The sequence below is a fragment of the Podarcis filfolensis genome (genome assembly GCF_964270895.1).
Source record: "Podarcis filfolensis genome assembly, chromosome: 6".
Taxonomy (NCBI): domain Eukaryota; kingdom Metazoa; phylum Chordata; class Lepidosauria; order Squamata; family Lacertidae; genus Podarcis; species Podarcis filfolensis.
The window spans coordinates 21,085,617-21,102,018 of NC_139609.1; the positions used below are offsets into that span (position 1 = coordinate 21,085,617).

Below are 16,402 nucleotides of genomic sequence, written 5' to 3' on the forward strand. Positions count from 1 at the left end.
GTGGATATCACAATTTTGAGGTTATTTTAAAAAAACACCAGGCAGGGCTGGGTTTTTTAAAGTTTAGCTTCTAATCCTTTGCACACTTACTTGGGAATAAACCCACCAAACATAGTGGTAATGTGCCTGTTCATTTGCTCCCAAATAAACACGCACATGACTGGTTAAAGTTCTATTACTCCTTTAAGCTATAATGTTTTAGGATGTTTTGAGTTTGGCTGATGTGCTCTCTTAGGATCATTTTTTTTACCCACAAGGCCAGAGGCCAAAACGTATCATCACTACCGTGGCAGTTCTGCTGTGCATAAGTACTCACAGATATTTGCCGTGCCCTTAGGAATGGGAAGATATGAGCCTGCACTCCAAGGCCGCCCCTGATAGTTCTTCTTGCATTTCCCACAGTCTGGGCCTGTTGTGTTGTGCTCACATTCACATAACAATTTTTTGTTTTCTTCTCTGCAGCCGGTGGCATGGAGATTACACTTGCACCTAACAAAAGAAAAGGCAAGGTGTTATCACAAGTGGAGATTTCATTTCAGGATGTTGTTCTCCAAACTGAAGACCAGCTCTTGGCAAGAAACATCTACATAACAAAACACTCTGCTCTTGTTGTTGCTGGTTTAACTTCTGTTGGTTTGTTGTTGTTTTTTTAAGCCTCCCAGCACTGTTTCAAATTGCTTTCATACATAAATGCTGTGACAGTTGGGATATTGCTGTTTGGTGTGTACTAATCAAACAAAAAGTAACTACATCAAAACTTTCAGATCTGGTTCTCTTAAGCCCTGTGCTCAAATCAAAATAGCTCCTTATAATTAACAATTGTATATTATATCCCAATCCTATGAAGAACAAACTTAACTAAAGACTTAACTGGCTTAAATTGTAATTCCTCCATCTCCAGAAAGCTTGGAAATTGGGAGTTCTGTGATGTGGCTGTATAGCAATGAGGTACCAACAGGGAATTCTCTGAATGTCTCTGAGCTATAGCACCCAGACCTGTGCAGAGGAGCGGGGGGGGGGGGGGCAGCCAGGTATACTTGCCCCAGGCCTTGGAGGGCTAAGCTGCCCAGAGGCCTGCTGGACTTACACTGTCATGCCAATCCCTGTGTCTCCCAGTCGTCCTAGGCCTCAGACAAACTCTGCATGGGCCTCAAAGCACCTGGGACTCTGTGTGTGTGTGTGGGGGGGGGGGAAGGCTTGACAGTTCTAAGTGGCATCAAACTGAAAGAGGCTGAGGGAATGCAGCTTCCAAAAAATCTCCATCCTATTTGCAGGTGACAAAAAGCAGGGAGGGCATTTCTTGAAATACTATATTTTGGGAAAGATGCAAGATTCTTTAACTTTTGGTGGGCAGGGGGCAAAAAAAAAAGAAGAAAAAAGAAGTCTCCTTGGATAAATCTCCACTCAGTTCATGCTAAATGAAACTCCATTGTTTGTCAACACTGGTGGATGGAAGAGGCAATGAGCTATGAGAACAGGGCAGGAAGCTCTAAGGGACAACCTCACTGCATTATTGTGAGGCGGAGGGGGGAATATGGTGATCAAGTCAATAGAATTTTGTTTCCCCACCCCTTTCAGAATGAAATGGGACTTGCAAAAATGCTCCTATATGCAACTAACTTGATCCGGAAACTTGAGCTCTTAACCATCATACCATGACCACCTCAAGGGAAACCTTTTGCATCAATAAGTGGTTTGGAAAAGTTCTGGTTATTTTAATTTTAGACATTGGCCCCAGGCTATTGGGGCAAAAAATAAAATAAAAAGAACAATGTATTCTACTGTGCTATAAGTATGCAAATTGAAATGGACTGAACCAGAATATGGACCAAAGTCCTTTAATGAACCCAAAGCCTCTTAATGAACACCCAAAAATCCCCCAAGAACTGAAGATGCGTTCAAAATGAAAAAGCTCATTTTATCAGCATGAAAGCATTGTTATTTCTTTCCAGTAGATGTCAGAAATGGTTTAAAATCGCCTTCAGATACATGTTGGAGAGGTGCCCAGGTATTTAGCAACTCTGGTTGATTATTTTCCTAACGATTTTACATCTGGTGGTTGGAAAGATTCTTCTGTGGGCATTTGTCACCTGTTCCAAGGAGTGACTAGTAATTAGGGCAAGGCGGAAGGGGCAAGCATTTTTTTTTTTTTAAATAGCAAGTGCAAATGAACAGCTGCCAAACCTGACTTCCATTTAAGGGAAATTTGACCTGAGGCAAGTAGCAACCCACACATATATCCTCAGGGCAAAGCCAACTTATGGCATCTTTAAGGAATTCAGGATAATGGCAGATAGAATTGGTAACCTGGTACATGCAGTTTGCATTTCACCTGTGGCTTAAGTAAATGATGCTCTCAAGAATGGCTGCTATAATACCTCATTCCAGCTAGAAATATTAACAAACACCTTTTCCCTTTTAATTAAAATGGGTGTGCGAGGGTGGTGGGAAATCCCTGTAAACAGGTTTATAAATGAGGCTCCGCTAAGCAGAAAGTTTAATTGTTCTCTATTAGTGGTGCTAGATTGCCTTATAAAAGGCTTGTTTTCTTCGCACACATTTACAGAATGGCTTTAAATATAAACAAAAACACTGCTCAGTTCCTGACAAAAAACAAAAATAAAATAAAATACCGATTAAAATAGGTAAAGAATGGAAAATCTGGAAATCGGAGAGGTTCTATGAGGTGTTATAAATGAAGAGTCATCAGATATTTTGCTGCCTGATATGAAGCCAGGTGGCATCCCCCCCCCCCCACAAGCACTTTAAAAAAACCTTGAACATAAGAAGAGCCTACTGGATCAGGCCAATGGCCCATCTAGTCCAGCATCCTGTTCTCACAGTGGCTAACCAGGTGTATATGGGAAGCACAACCATTTTGGCTGTGAGTCCTGGAAGACCTGGTCTTACAGGGTTTTGTTGGGTGTGTTGTTCTTTTTCTGTATCTTACTTTTAGAACTTGTTCTTTTATGTGGAAATTGTTCAGATTGGTTGTGTCTTTTTTTTTTTTAACGTATGCATGTATGAAGGCAGGATCCGAGCATAGATCTGCCATTGCATTTTTGTTCTACCAGTACTACGTTTCCTTTCATTCCACTGAGTTTTCAAATAACAGGTTTCTATGTTCAAAATGAGTAAGAAAACTCACCACATCTACAGCTTTGATTTCTAAGAGTTGGAAGAGCAAAGTCAAAAAGAAACAGACCTCATAGAGGTTTGCAAGAGCTCCTGTTAAAATATTATGAAAGCACCATGATCCGGATAAACTCTCAGCAGAACCCACCTACTCTCATGAGCCCATAATTTAGTGGCATAGCACACAACCTGCATGCAAAAGATCCCAGTTCCAGTTCCCAGGACTCCCATTTAAAAGGGAGCAGGGCTTGGAAAGACCATTGCATTAAGTCCTACATAACAGTTACAGGAGTAATAGTCTCTAATGGTGTTAAGCAGCTCAAGGTGCTCAAATGCTCCTTCCTCTATGCAGTATTCTGGAGGTGCAAACACAAGATGAATTAGGACTATTTGTACCAAAAGGGGCTATGGATAAGATGCATGCTTCTACACTTGTGTGATATGAGGGTGCATGTAAGGCAACTGTCATGTTTTTGACTACACAGCAATAGTCAAATTGTTGTAAAAACAGCAAACAGTCCTGTAGTCCCAGCATGCTCAGTCTATGTGATCTGATGGGCAAAATGTGTTCAAACAACTTTGCTTACATTCACATGGACGTGCATAAGTTAACAGTACCAAAAGGAGTTCTTACACCTTCCCCTAGTTAATACAGCTAATTACCAATGGATGCTGGAGAGTGTGAAATGGTTTGTGTATTGCCCTATAAACGGACAGCGCTTCTATGTAACTTTCATATGTAACATGCATAACGCACCTGTACTGAATGAAGACACTACTTGGCCAGTTTATGCAGTATTCTGTTGACATTACCCACTTGTGTACATTCTCCAGCATTCCTCGGAAGAAATGCATATTGCCTGGGAAATGTGCAAACTCACCTGATCATGCTATCTGTGTGTTCACAGGTAGGGGATTGGACTAGATGACCGTCGTGGTCCCTTCTAACTCTACAATTCTATGCATCTATGCTCAATGTTTTAACGTGACTGTGCATGTTAGTGGTGTTTCTGCACATTCTTCACTGCACTTATATTAGGTACACTGCAGTTACATTAGCTACAATAAATGAGGCTCTGCTAAGTCACATACATATTTGCAAAATAAAAATAAATTCTACGCCTTGAGACTTGGGGATGGGGGGCGGGCTCAGGCTTGTAGAGATTGGCAGGGAAAGCCAGAAGCTTCTTCTTCTTAAAGGCTTTTGTTGCAATTAGTTATCATGGCTTCTTCCTTCAGTCTTGTTCTCCCAGACAACTAATCTCTGAAGTAGCCAGCACAGGCTTGGTGTTTTGGATCACTGTTTGTCTCATGCTCCAACACGACCTCCTTCGTTCAGCCTCAACTACATTTAATTTCTTATTCAGTTAAAACAAAAAGGCCATCAGGAGGATGCAGATGAATATATTCAGTTTAGGGGAGAATTCCCTTTGACCTGAGTAGGTTATGATTTCATACAACAACCACCGTAAACGGGAGGATATAAATAATGGGAAGCATTACATCCTGTGATTTTTGAGGCAGGGATTATTGGCTAAAAATCCCATGTCTAATTTTTGTGAGAAGTTCAGAGTTCTGGGAATCAGTCTCTGTTTGACCTTAGATTCCATAGGACATAGCAAGAGATTCATACTCTGAGAGATAATAAGAGGACAGCAATAGCATTTTGTGCTGCATACTGAAAAGCACTGCCTTCTGAACATGGGGCTCTCTATATCTTTATCAATCTAGTGAGATGCAGCCAAACTACTCTAGTAAATTCTGTGCATGTCATTGTGAGGAAATTCATTCTACAGCTACAAAAATGACTTGTGTACTAGAGAGAATGATGCATAATGAATGGATAAAGGAAGCCAATGCACGCTCAGCTCAGCTAAGAAGTATATATTCAGTGATGGGCTTATGAATGTTTGAAGGATGTACATGCCAAAAGAGAGAATTCTGGATTCTGCCTCTGAAGTGTAAGTGGACAGAAATCAGAAAAATGTAAATATCCATTGGCTTTTCTTGAAAGCAAGACTCCATTGCAGAGCACATCTAAACCACCCATCTGTTAGTTGTCTTCATTATCTAATTGATTATTTCCATAAAAAACAACAACTTTGGTTTAACAATATTTTAAGTCTCTTATAAGCAATATATATTTCTTTGAATTTTTATCCCACCCCCTCCCATGGACCGGATGAAGTATAAAACAAAAACAATATATAAAAAAATACTTTGGAGCTCATCTTGATTCATTTGCGGTGACTAGCAAAACACAATACAGTCATTTGTCTCATTCAGAGATGTCAAAGAAGTGGAAAACATTCTGTTGGATTGCAACATGCTGGCTTCTGTGGAAAAAGTTTGCATCAGAACTGGGCCAAAGTTCAACTGGACTTGGATTAGAGAGCCCTATTATTGAGCTTCGTCTGCTAAAAAGACTGACTGATTTGGAAATAAAATAAAATAAAATAAAATTGTCCAGTAGCACCTTAGAGACCAACTAAGTTTGTTCTGGGTATAAGCTTTCGTGTGCATGCATACTTCAGATACACTGAAACAGAAATGATGACTGATTTGGCTAACTAAAACCCACAGTTACCAGACTCTATTCTAACTGAGGCCATCCATCAATTTGGTTTCCACCTAGGTCACAAAATGCTTCTATTTTTCAAGCCAGGTAAGATATATATCTAGATCATAAGGTCACACACCCAGCCAAATTATGAAAAAACCCATCCCTTCGGACATGTCAAATACCTGTCCAAACAACAAATCCCTTTGGGCAAAGCTAGCCATTTATTCAAAACCCCAAACAAACTCCAGCACCTCACATTTGCTTAGACCAGATATTTATCTCAATTCTATCTTAATCCCCAAATTCACCCCCATCTTTTGTGTCTACCTAAACCCCAAATGCTGGCATTACACTAAGACTAAAGCTAAATGGACACCCAAATCTCCAAAGCCTTCAGAAGCCTTTGTACATGGCCAGACTCCCATCCCCCAAAGCACTCCTCTGTAGGAAAAGATGAAAAGCTAGGCTGACTTCTTTCATGCTGATGAGAAACTGAGAAAATACAAAGATATGAAAGAGAGAACATAAAGACCCATTTCCAGCTGTTTATAAAAAAGAGCTCAAAATAATGATGATTATATTTCACAATTAGATAATGGCTTGAGGCTAAAAAGGAATCCAACTCGCTTTGATAGCAATCTCTTTCCTTCCTCTGGGGTACTACAAGATGGTAACCAACAAACAGCGCAACCACATGATTTGAGGATAATTCAATTGCTCTTATTAAACTATGCTTGTGTCCAGCAGTGGAGGTTGCAAATATAGATTTGGCTAATGGCCAACTCCAGAGGGTGGTAAAGTGGGGACAGAGGCCAAGACTTGGAGGTGAACAAAGGATCTAATGAAGACATTTGGAGAGGGTCAAATGATACCATGAAGTCTTTGTTTTCCTTCTAGTCTAAGCTAGGTTTGCTATTAAACACATGCATTCTTGCTCTTTTTCTGCCCAGCCCAACATTGGGTCCTCCAGAAGTTGCTGAACTACAACTCTGATCAGCCCCAGCCAGAAAACCTATTGGTCAGGGATCATGGCAGTTGTATTCCAACAATATCCGGATGGCGCCATATTGGCTACCCCTTGGTCCAGAGTAACCAAAATGCTAACCCACAGTATTATTCCATCTAAATAAAATGATGGACAGTCAAGCAATTGCCTAGACTTTTTTCTTGCTCCTAAAACTCACAAAACCTCCAACTTCCATAAACCCCAGCCATCATAGGTAATGACCAAGGATGATGGGAGCTATAGTCCAACACTGTCTGGAGGGCCACCTGTTACTCACCCCTGTTCTAAAGAGAGAGTTTTAGAGAGGGGAGGGAGCCATCTTTCAGCTACTAAAATCTGATGTTGACACACATTCTGCACACCTCTGGGGCAAATCCACAGCGTACATTTAAAGCATACCCAACACACATTTAAAGCATGTCTGGGTACTATGGTTTCCCTTCCATAAAGCTACGGTTTCCAGAGCCATTAACCAACTACAGTTCCCAGGCTTCTTGGGGGAAGTTGTGCGCATTACATGTATGATGCAAACCTTCCTTTTCATGATATGTCACTGTAACAGCCACCTTGTCAGAGCAGAGATGGTGAAATTCAACAGTGGCTTGCTGTGTATCTGGAAATCTTGGCACTGTTTGTTTCCACAACTAGCTGATCGCTGTCTTCCTACTCCAACCGAGAAAACCTGTACATGAAAGTCTTACTCATGGCACACAAAATATGCAGTTTTAATTCCCAGTACCTCCAAACTGCTGCCTAATATCCTGGGGGGGGGGGGGGTCAGCTCTTCCTCCTTGGATGGGTCTATTTGCTTTCTTGACCACACATCTTTGCTACTCTCATTATTTTGGCAGAACATATTTTAAAATACCTTTCTGTCTGTAAGAACTTTTTTTCTTTTTTCTTTTGCAGTTACGTAAGCATTCCGGAACACCCAAGGAAGAGGCCTTAGTTTTTGTGTGGGAATAAATCATGGGTTCTTCAGCTTCTTGCAGCTTCTATTTACATCTATGTAACTGACATTAAAGTGCTGTAAATATCACCAAGGTATAACTGCTAATAGCAAGTTGATTCACTTGCTTGTAAGTGTCAACCAGCAGACTGGAGGTCACATGAGGGGATCTCTCATGCTGACAAAAAAAAAAAAAAAAAAAAAGGAGTGCGTGAGAGTTGTTCTTGGATACATTTTTAACGAGGAGCCATATGTTCCTCTCTTAATACGCAACTTAGGATCTTTGCATAGAATTACCAAGGTTCGGCAAATCAGAATAAAAGCCATGTATAGACTAGTGATAAGAAACTGGGATACTGTTTAGTATCTAAACAGTTCCAGTAGCGCAAATACTTTTGGCTGTGCAATGGAACTCTCTGTCCCTTTCCTCTTCCCACAGACCATGCAGACCTCCTAAATCTGCTCTTGTTGGTTGGGTGTGTGTTGGGTGAAACTCCATAACAGATTTAGGGGGTGCTCAGGGAAAGGAGAGGGGAAGTCCCATTGCATAACCAAAAGTGCTTGTGCTAGAGGAACTGCCTAGCTGGATACCACCCCATAGTCTTTCTATATAGCCCAAGTTAGCATACTCATTATAGACCTCAGCTCTTTTTCCCAAGCTGAGATAAAGGCATTGCTCTTTAACCCCTCTCTTGCAATACGTACCTCAGATGCTCATGCTTGTGCCCAAGCCCAAACCCATGAGAAGTGATGGCACTGAGCAACTGAAGTTTCCAAAGCAGGTGTGGCATTCCTTAGCAGAGGAGGAAAGGCAGAATTAGCTTTACATTAGTAATGTTCTCTCTATAGTGTTGTGACATTACTGTGGGTTGGGTCTGCCTTGTTCACAGTCTGGAATTTGAGAAAATAATACAAATTTATCACATCTATTAATAAAATATATAAAATGGCCAGCTCAAAAACATTTAGAATTCTTTCCCCTGCTATTAAAAATGTTATCTAATTTTGCTTTTCCAGGATGATGGGCTCTGTGTTTCTATTACTTGATTTTGCATATCCCTCCTCCATGATAGCTCCACAATACTTGTCCTAAAACTGGTATCTGGAGGAGATATATATATATATATATATATATATATATATATATGGAGTTAATAAATGCATAGTCCCACAATGGATGTGGTTATACTTTATTGGACCAGCCTCACTCAGTGTGGTGCCCCACAGATAGTGTGGACTTCGCAATGGTGTAGGAGAGCTGAAAAAAGTTCACATCTGGCAACCAATGCGTCCCTTTGGTTTCAGATACTACATGGGTAGAGGAGTCTAAAAAGCCTAGGACACAAATTTCCATGGCCCTCTAGTGGCTATGGTGGCTGAGCTCATCTACCCATGTACTATCTGAAACCAAAGTGGTACATTGGTTGCCAAATGAGAAATTTATTGGCATTATTTTCAACTCTACGACCCAACTATCAACTCATATCACTCCCTTCTAGCCCAGCCATGCCCACGGGGGCTGATGGGAGTTGTAGTCTGAAACATCTGGTGGGCATCAGGTCGGAGAAGGCTGTATTAGAAGGCAGTGTGCAACTCAAATATATTTGGTTATATTAGCTGTTATCTGGATAGACATTTTAGAAATGTTGATTGTATTGGTACTTTATTAGATTTTAAATTACGTATAAACATCCCCAGAAAATATTGTTGAGTGAGCAGTAAAGATGCATACATATTGTTACAGATTTGGGGTACCAGTCTAGTAGGGAAGAGTAGAAATTAATGAATGTCAAGAGCTAGCTCACATCTGGAGTATTGAAGGGAAAATTCCAGGCCAGTGGAAAACTACAGGCTCAACTTTCTTTCCAAGCTAGGGCCTTGCCTGGGTGTTAACATGACAAAAGGCGTTGATAGCCCATAGTCCAGGAGTCGGTAAACTTTTTCAGCAGGGGGCCGGTCCACTGTCCCTCAGATCTTGTGGGGGGGCAGACTATTTTTTTTTTGGGGGGGGAATGATGCAAGAACACCATGAGCCCCGGGGCAAGCGGCAGGGGCTGGCGGCAGCGGGGGAGATGAGTGGTGCGCGAAAGGGCTCTGGAGAGGGGCTGCTTAAAATGGCGGCCGCTCGAGTGCTGCTGCTGGCACCAACAAAGCCCAGCCCCCTTCCTCCTCTAGGCAGGGCAGGGAGAAGCCAGGAGGAGGGAGGGAGGAGACGCTGGCACCACCGCCATGTGAGGGAGAAGGAAAGCATGGGTCCAGAAGTCAATTGGGCCTGATCTGGCCTGCGGGCCTTAGTTTGCCTACCCATGCCATAGTCCTTGGGCCTGGGCAGACAGGGGTTGCCAAGGGGATGGGGAGGTGGCAGGCTGTGTTCACAGGAAAAATGTGCCTCTAAAAAACCTAGGCTTTGGATCGCATATGGATGGGGAGGAGTTGCTTGGAGCAGAGGTGTGCTGGGAAGAAGTTTTTTGTTCTCTTTTCTATCTTGGAAGGCTGGCTGAAGGGAAGCTGGGAAAGGTGTCTTGGACTCCGGTGCTGCACTGCTCTAGGGAACAAGGCCTGCTTGAGATGACCATGTTGTAAGATATGGGCTCCCTTCATCTAAATTCAGGTGTAAATATGTGAATGAATCATATTTCTTAAAGCTACGGCAGCCTCTTAATGCTCCTTAATTATCAAAGGAACACAGAATTAAGATGTGGGCACCTGGAACCTGCATGAATCTTGCCGCAGCTCAGCAGAGATTGGAGGTGGCATTCAACCTTTGTAACAATATAATGGGGAGGCAGGGATGGAAGGGAAACTGTGAACTGGCGTTTCGTGTCCATTCATGATGCATAGAGTCAAGGCATAGCCTATGTGTACCACTGGCAATGTTTTAAAAGACCACAGCCATCATTTCAAAAGGCAAATGAGGGAGAATGTTTTACAAGGAACTAGCTTCATAAAATACAGATTGCTGCTGGTAAATAGGGACAGCTAGAGCATGAGGGATACATTTAGCCTTATCTGCGGTTAAAGAGGAAGCTGTTTATAGGAGGAAGGGGACCCCATATATCTCTTCCATTATTGTTGCTATAAAAATATTGCCTGGAGTGAAATTTGAGGCAAATCTGTGCTCGCCGAGGCAAAACAAATGCAATTTTCAGAAAAACGCAAAAGGATCTTGATAAGACTGATTAGGTTTATAAGGTGGATGAGATATCTTGCATGTCCCTTGGATATCCCTGAATCTTGCCTAAAGCAAAATCTGAGGAGAATGTAGAAGTTCTTGCTTGAGTAAAATTTCTGAGGGATGTTGGAGGAAGCCAAAAAGATTTAACATTAGTCTTGGGCCTACTCTTAGCAAGGGACGCAGGTGGCGCTGTGGGTAAAACCTCAGCACCTAGGACTTGCCGATCGCATGGTCGGCGGTTCGAATCCCCGCGGCGAGGTGCGCTCCCGTCGTTCGGTCCCAGCGTCTGCCAACCTAGCAGTTCGAAAGCACCCCCGGGTGCAAGTAGATAAATAGGGACCGCTTACCAGCGGGAAGGTAAACGGCGTTCCGTGTGCTGCGCTGGCTCGCCAGATGCAGCTTGTCACGCTGGCCACGTGACCTGGAAGTGTCTGCGGACAGCGCTGGCTCCCGGCCTATAGAGTGAGATGAGCGCACAACCCTAGAGTCTGGCAAGACTGGCCCGTACGGGCAGGGGTACCTTTACCTTTTACTTATCCATTTGAGGTACTACAGTGCATAGATATGGGGAGGGAGCTCAATTCTGTTTAGTGGGTCACAGATTGTGCAGATCTTCTTTAAATGGGGGGGGGGGGGCAACAGGAAACAGAATAGACCAGCATTTACAATTAAAGGTAATTGTTCCGCCAAACATGAATGTAGTATTATGACATTATGCATATAGCTAAATTATTCTTTAATTTACAAAGTAAGGACTAATATTGGATAAGGTTTTTAAGCTTCTTAATTCTGTAAGTAGCTTTGTGCTGGGAAAGAAGTTTACTTGCACTGGGCAATCCTCTTTTATGTTCATATTTGAGAACTATGTGTGGAAAAGGAATATTTGTGATTTCATTGGCTGATTAGTTTTTTTGCTTCATTACTTTGGCTAGTCTTTACTGTTCAATCCTCAGTTTGGGAGGATACCGACTGGGTTTCTACATGTGGTATAATAAAGCAGAGTGTTGTTTTTAACCCAATATCAATGGATCTATTCTGAGTAAAACTTAGTTGAAGGGCACCCAGTTTCCCCCTTTTGCTCACAGATGGAAAGGCATATCTCTTTTGAGACGCTGCCCCCTGCCGGCAGAGCACAACATGAGGTGCAATCTTAGAAGAGACATTTCCTCCTCTTCAACGTTGGCATCTGCCATGTGTAGCACTTCTATTTTTTAAAAAATGGGATTTTAAGTAAAATTAAATAAAAATCTTATCCTGTGATTGATTGCAAGCACCTTTTTAACTGATTGATCCCCCCCCCCTATAAAAACTCTTATTAATCTAGCCAATTAATTTACTAAATGGTGCTACCCTTGCAAATGTAGATTTGCTACAGAAACTAGTATCTGGAAATTTAAATGCATTCCAGGCTACACTGATCAATTCCAAGACACACTGTTCTAGAACAATACAGTTTCAAGTCAGTTCCCTCCATGCTGTGTTCTAACCTCAATGTGGGAGAAACAGAGTGATGGCGACTTCAAACTGTACTGCCCTGGATCTGTCTGTTTTAGGACTGGAATTACCCTGATAAAGAGAGAAATGTAACATCATACAGATATTCAGGGTTTCCGGATGTTAATTCTGCAGTTCAGTTGCTAAGAATATCTTAGACACATACAAATAAGTGCACACAAACAAAAGAGGTGGTATGATAGCCATCATCAAATATTTGGAAGGCTGTCACACAAATAATAGATCAAATTTCCTTTGTCCTGCCCCAGAGAGTAGGAGATGAACCAACAGGTTCAAATTAGAAGAAAGGGGATTTTGGCTAAATATTAGAAAGAACTTCTTGATGGAACAGACCTTGCCCCAGAAAGGTGGTGGACCATCTTTGCTTAGAGGTTTCTAAACAAATTCTCGTCACATATCAGGAAGGCTGCAACAGTGGACTTCTAGCGCTGGTAGAGGGTTGGACTGAAGGTAAAGACGCGGATGGCACTGTGGTCTAAACCACTGAGCCTCTTGGGCTTGCCTATCAGAAGGTTGGCGATTTGAATCCCTGCGATGGGGTGAGCTCCTGTTGCTCGGTCCCAGGTTCTGCTAATCTAGCAGTTTGAAAGCACACCAGTGTGAGTAGATAAACAGGTACCACTGCAGTGGGAAGGTAAACGGCATTTCCGTGCGCTCTGGTTTCCGTCATGGTGTCCTGTTGCGCCAGAAGCGGTTTAGTCATGCTGGCTACATGACCTGGAAAGCTGTCTATGGACAAACGCTGGCTGCCTCGGCCTGAAAGCGAGATGAGCGCCGCAACCCCCATAGTCACCTTTGACTGGACTTAACCATCCAGGGGTCCTTTACCTTTACCTAGAGGGTTGGACTATATGAGATTTCAGGTCCTTTCCAACTTTGTGATTCTATTCTAAGAAATTAGACAGTCTTTCACAATTCCCATTGCCAGATTCTCAGTGATATAATAAATTTCTGTTATTTGAACTCCACTTTATTTACTGAGACTGCAATCCATAGGTATCTGGGAGTGCGCCCCATTTAATACAGTAGGGCTGACCTCTGAGTAAACATGCACAGGACTGCACTGTTAAATTTCTATCCTAAGCACAGAATTTATGGAAGATGTTCAAGGACACCATTCTTAATGCTGAAGTTCATAAAGAAATCTCATTGATTCCCAATGGGATTAATTGTGAGCAAGTGATTGATTTAGTGACAAGCCAGCCTTTTCAGGCTTCTGGCATGATTTGCTCTGGGTATATTATTGTCCAAAGGTCAAACAGGAACTCCAAAATATTGTAATAATTGCAGTAGACTTTTGTCATTTTTGTTTAGTGCACTGGTAAAACGAACCCTTTATTAAAGTTAGCAGTCAAATAAGTAAGGAGAAAGAGATTGGATTGGAAAAGTCACCACCAGAACGAGCCAAGATACTTAGCTTTGTGTCACAGAGCTTACTTGCTGTTACGGAAAAAGGTAGATTGTCAACATTTAATCCTTTTTAAAGGTTTATTACTAGGCAGTGCAAAAAACAAGGGATGCCTGCTTTCCCCCTGATGAGCACGCTTAAGTCGGAACCTGTAAAGGTCATTCTAAATGCAAATTGCTAAAAGTGATGACAAGGTAACAGCATGTCATGAGTTGCCCACAGATGATTTCAACAATGTATTGAAAAGTGAGGCAATTTAATAGACACTTTTTAGGCACTGCTTTTTGAAGGAACTCTTTTGATTAACCCGTGGACCACGTTCCTTTCTGGACAATCTTCTGAGGCCCCGTGCCAGTAGTAGGCAGGGTCAGAGCAAAAGGTAGGCTGATGTCATGGACTGGCAGGATGCAGAGGAATGGTGGGAGGCACTAGCTGGGGAACCCCCCAAGGGAAGAAGGTTCAGAGCCAGGGGATTGGTGGCAGATGATGATGAGTGGTCAGAGGGAGAAGATTGGGAGGATGAGGTGTTGGAAGCTAAAGATGTAAAAGGGTTTAGTGAGCAGGGAGAGGTTTTGGAAGAGAGAAGACCAGAAGCTGAAGTAGAAACAGAAGAGGAGGAAGGCCAAGAAGCAGAGATATGTCAGGGTGTTGAAGAAGCAAGGGTGTCTCCCTTTCCTGTTGTGACAAGTTCCCCTCTCCCTGATCTTCCAGGTCCAGGAGAGGTATGAAGTGGGAGGAGCAAAGGTGGGCGCACCAATGTAGTGCTTGGGGAAAACCCAGGAGAAGAAGAGACTTAGGCAGCTGTGGGAAGATCAAGACCTTCAGTCTCCAGAATTGCCTTATAGGGGCAAGATCTATCAAGAAGAGTTACTGTGCTCATTAGGCCTGGCACTCCTGGGCAGACCTTGTTTTGTCTAATGAAATGTTAACTTCACTTATTCTGCGTAATTTATTGCTGGCTCGCTCCAATGAATATTAATTCTGCCTTTGTTCAGTAGGCTAGCTGTTCCATCCAGGCAAGGAAGAGGCATTATCAGAGTTCAAAGACGCATTCCAGGCAAGCAAACATACAGTCAGGCTGCAAAGTATGACCAGTGTGGGGTGTGGCCTAGGAAGCGTTCTGATGGCCAGACAGATAAGGGTAGAAGTTTGAAGCAAAGTACATGAGGAAGCCTTGGGTCTGAGAACATTGGTCTCCACTCACCAGCTAAAAAGCAGGAGGGAGCACATGATGTGATGTTGAGAAGTGGTAGGCCTAACCATTTTGTGACCCCACTGCTCTTCCCCCTCCATTCTCACTCTCTACTGTTGCTTTCCCCCTGCTGCTGGGTCTCCACATGCATGTTTGTCTCAGCTGGGAAACATGCATGTTTGTCTCGGCTGGGAGAGGAGAGTTCTGGGCAAAGTAGCAGATTAAACACACTGCCTCCACTCACTGGCTCTCTCCCTTGCACAGGCCCCATTAAGACATTTGGCTTGGCTCTGTTGCACAATCTGAGCTGCGCTGCAGGGTTGGCTCGCCTTATGTTCAAAGAGCAGCATCCCACAACAGTGCAATCAAACTTCATCACAAACCATTTGTGTCTTCTTCTCTCTTTTTTGGCAGGGTGAGGATTTGGGATGTCAAGTGTTGTTGGATAAACAAGTTAACGGGCAAAAAGTTGCCAAGAAATTTGTAAAGCAAGAACAGGGAGAATTCAAGGTGTCTGCCTCCTCCAAAGCAGCAGATGTGGGCGATATAAAAAATGTGTGTGTGAATAAATGTTTTAAAAATAAAGCAATGTTCATGCCAGGAAGCAAGGGGCGGCATGCAAGAGCCCCGTGATGCAGATCTACTTGGAGAGAGGCTCTAAAGGTACCCTCCCTTAACCCACTTAGGGGCAAACATATTATGCTTAATGCACAGCACGCAGCTAAGTCTTTCTTAAAAAAACAAAAACAGTAACAGTTGTGGTGCGGCCTGTTGTTGGGATCACAGAATGTAGGAACTGGAAATTTATACTGTTCCCTCCTCAGCTGCAACCTCACCTGAAAATTCCTACCTCTCCCAGTATGGCTACAAGGCTCGGTACAAATTGTTCCCATTGATACTTACTGATGAGATCTTTTTTTCTTTTTTCTTTTACTAAGTGTCATAGCTGGGTGTATGTGTGGTCTTCAGGCAGGTGCAAGACACCCCCCCCCCATGTAATTAACTCAAGAAAAACAGGAGACATATCACATGCTACACATTAAGCATAAATGTAGTCTAACCCTATATGCATGGAAAAAGAAACACGTGAACTGGACTACGTCATATTTAACTGGATGTAGTGTCTTCTCGATTCCTCACCTTACATCCTCCACCTTTTGCCACATTGTAAATACTTTCTTTTTTAAGGAAGACTTTTGTTTAAGTGTTAGTTTATCTCTGCTGGAAGCTGTTTTGCAGTGACATCATACATGTGTACTCAGAAGAAATCCCCTTGTTGAGGAGTACAACCCTGTTAGTTCTCCTGGAACTCTAGGTGGTTTTTTAATGCCATTCAGAAGCAGGTGCTAGGGGGTTACTATTCCATTTCATGGCTGTTGATTTTGGGGTTCCTCGGGGTTCTATCCATCCCTGATGCTTTTTAACAGTTACTTGAGAATTTGGGATGAAGTGGGTTTGG

The 16,402-nt window shown here is 42.7% G+C and overlaps 1 protein-coding gene across 12 annotated transcripts in view; it reads right to left on the reverse strand.

The window, feature by feature from the left end:
- The window catches only part of NTNG1 (netrin G1), a 207,033-nt gene that overhangs the window by 71,403 nt on the left and 119,228 nt on the right, over window positions 1–16,402 (reverse strand). For all 12 annotated transcript variants that reach the window (XM_083620474.1, XM_083620469.1, XM_083620475.1 and 9 more), the window contains exon 4: window positions 317–489. In XM_083620474.1, the coding sequence (XP_083476600.1) occupies window positions 317–489 (173 nt within the window). The remainder of the gene's footprint in view (window positions 1–316; window positions 490–16,402) is intronic.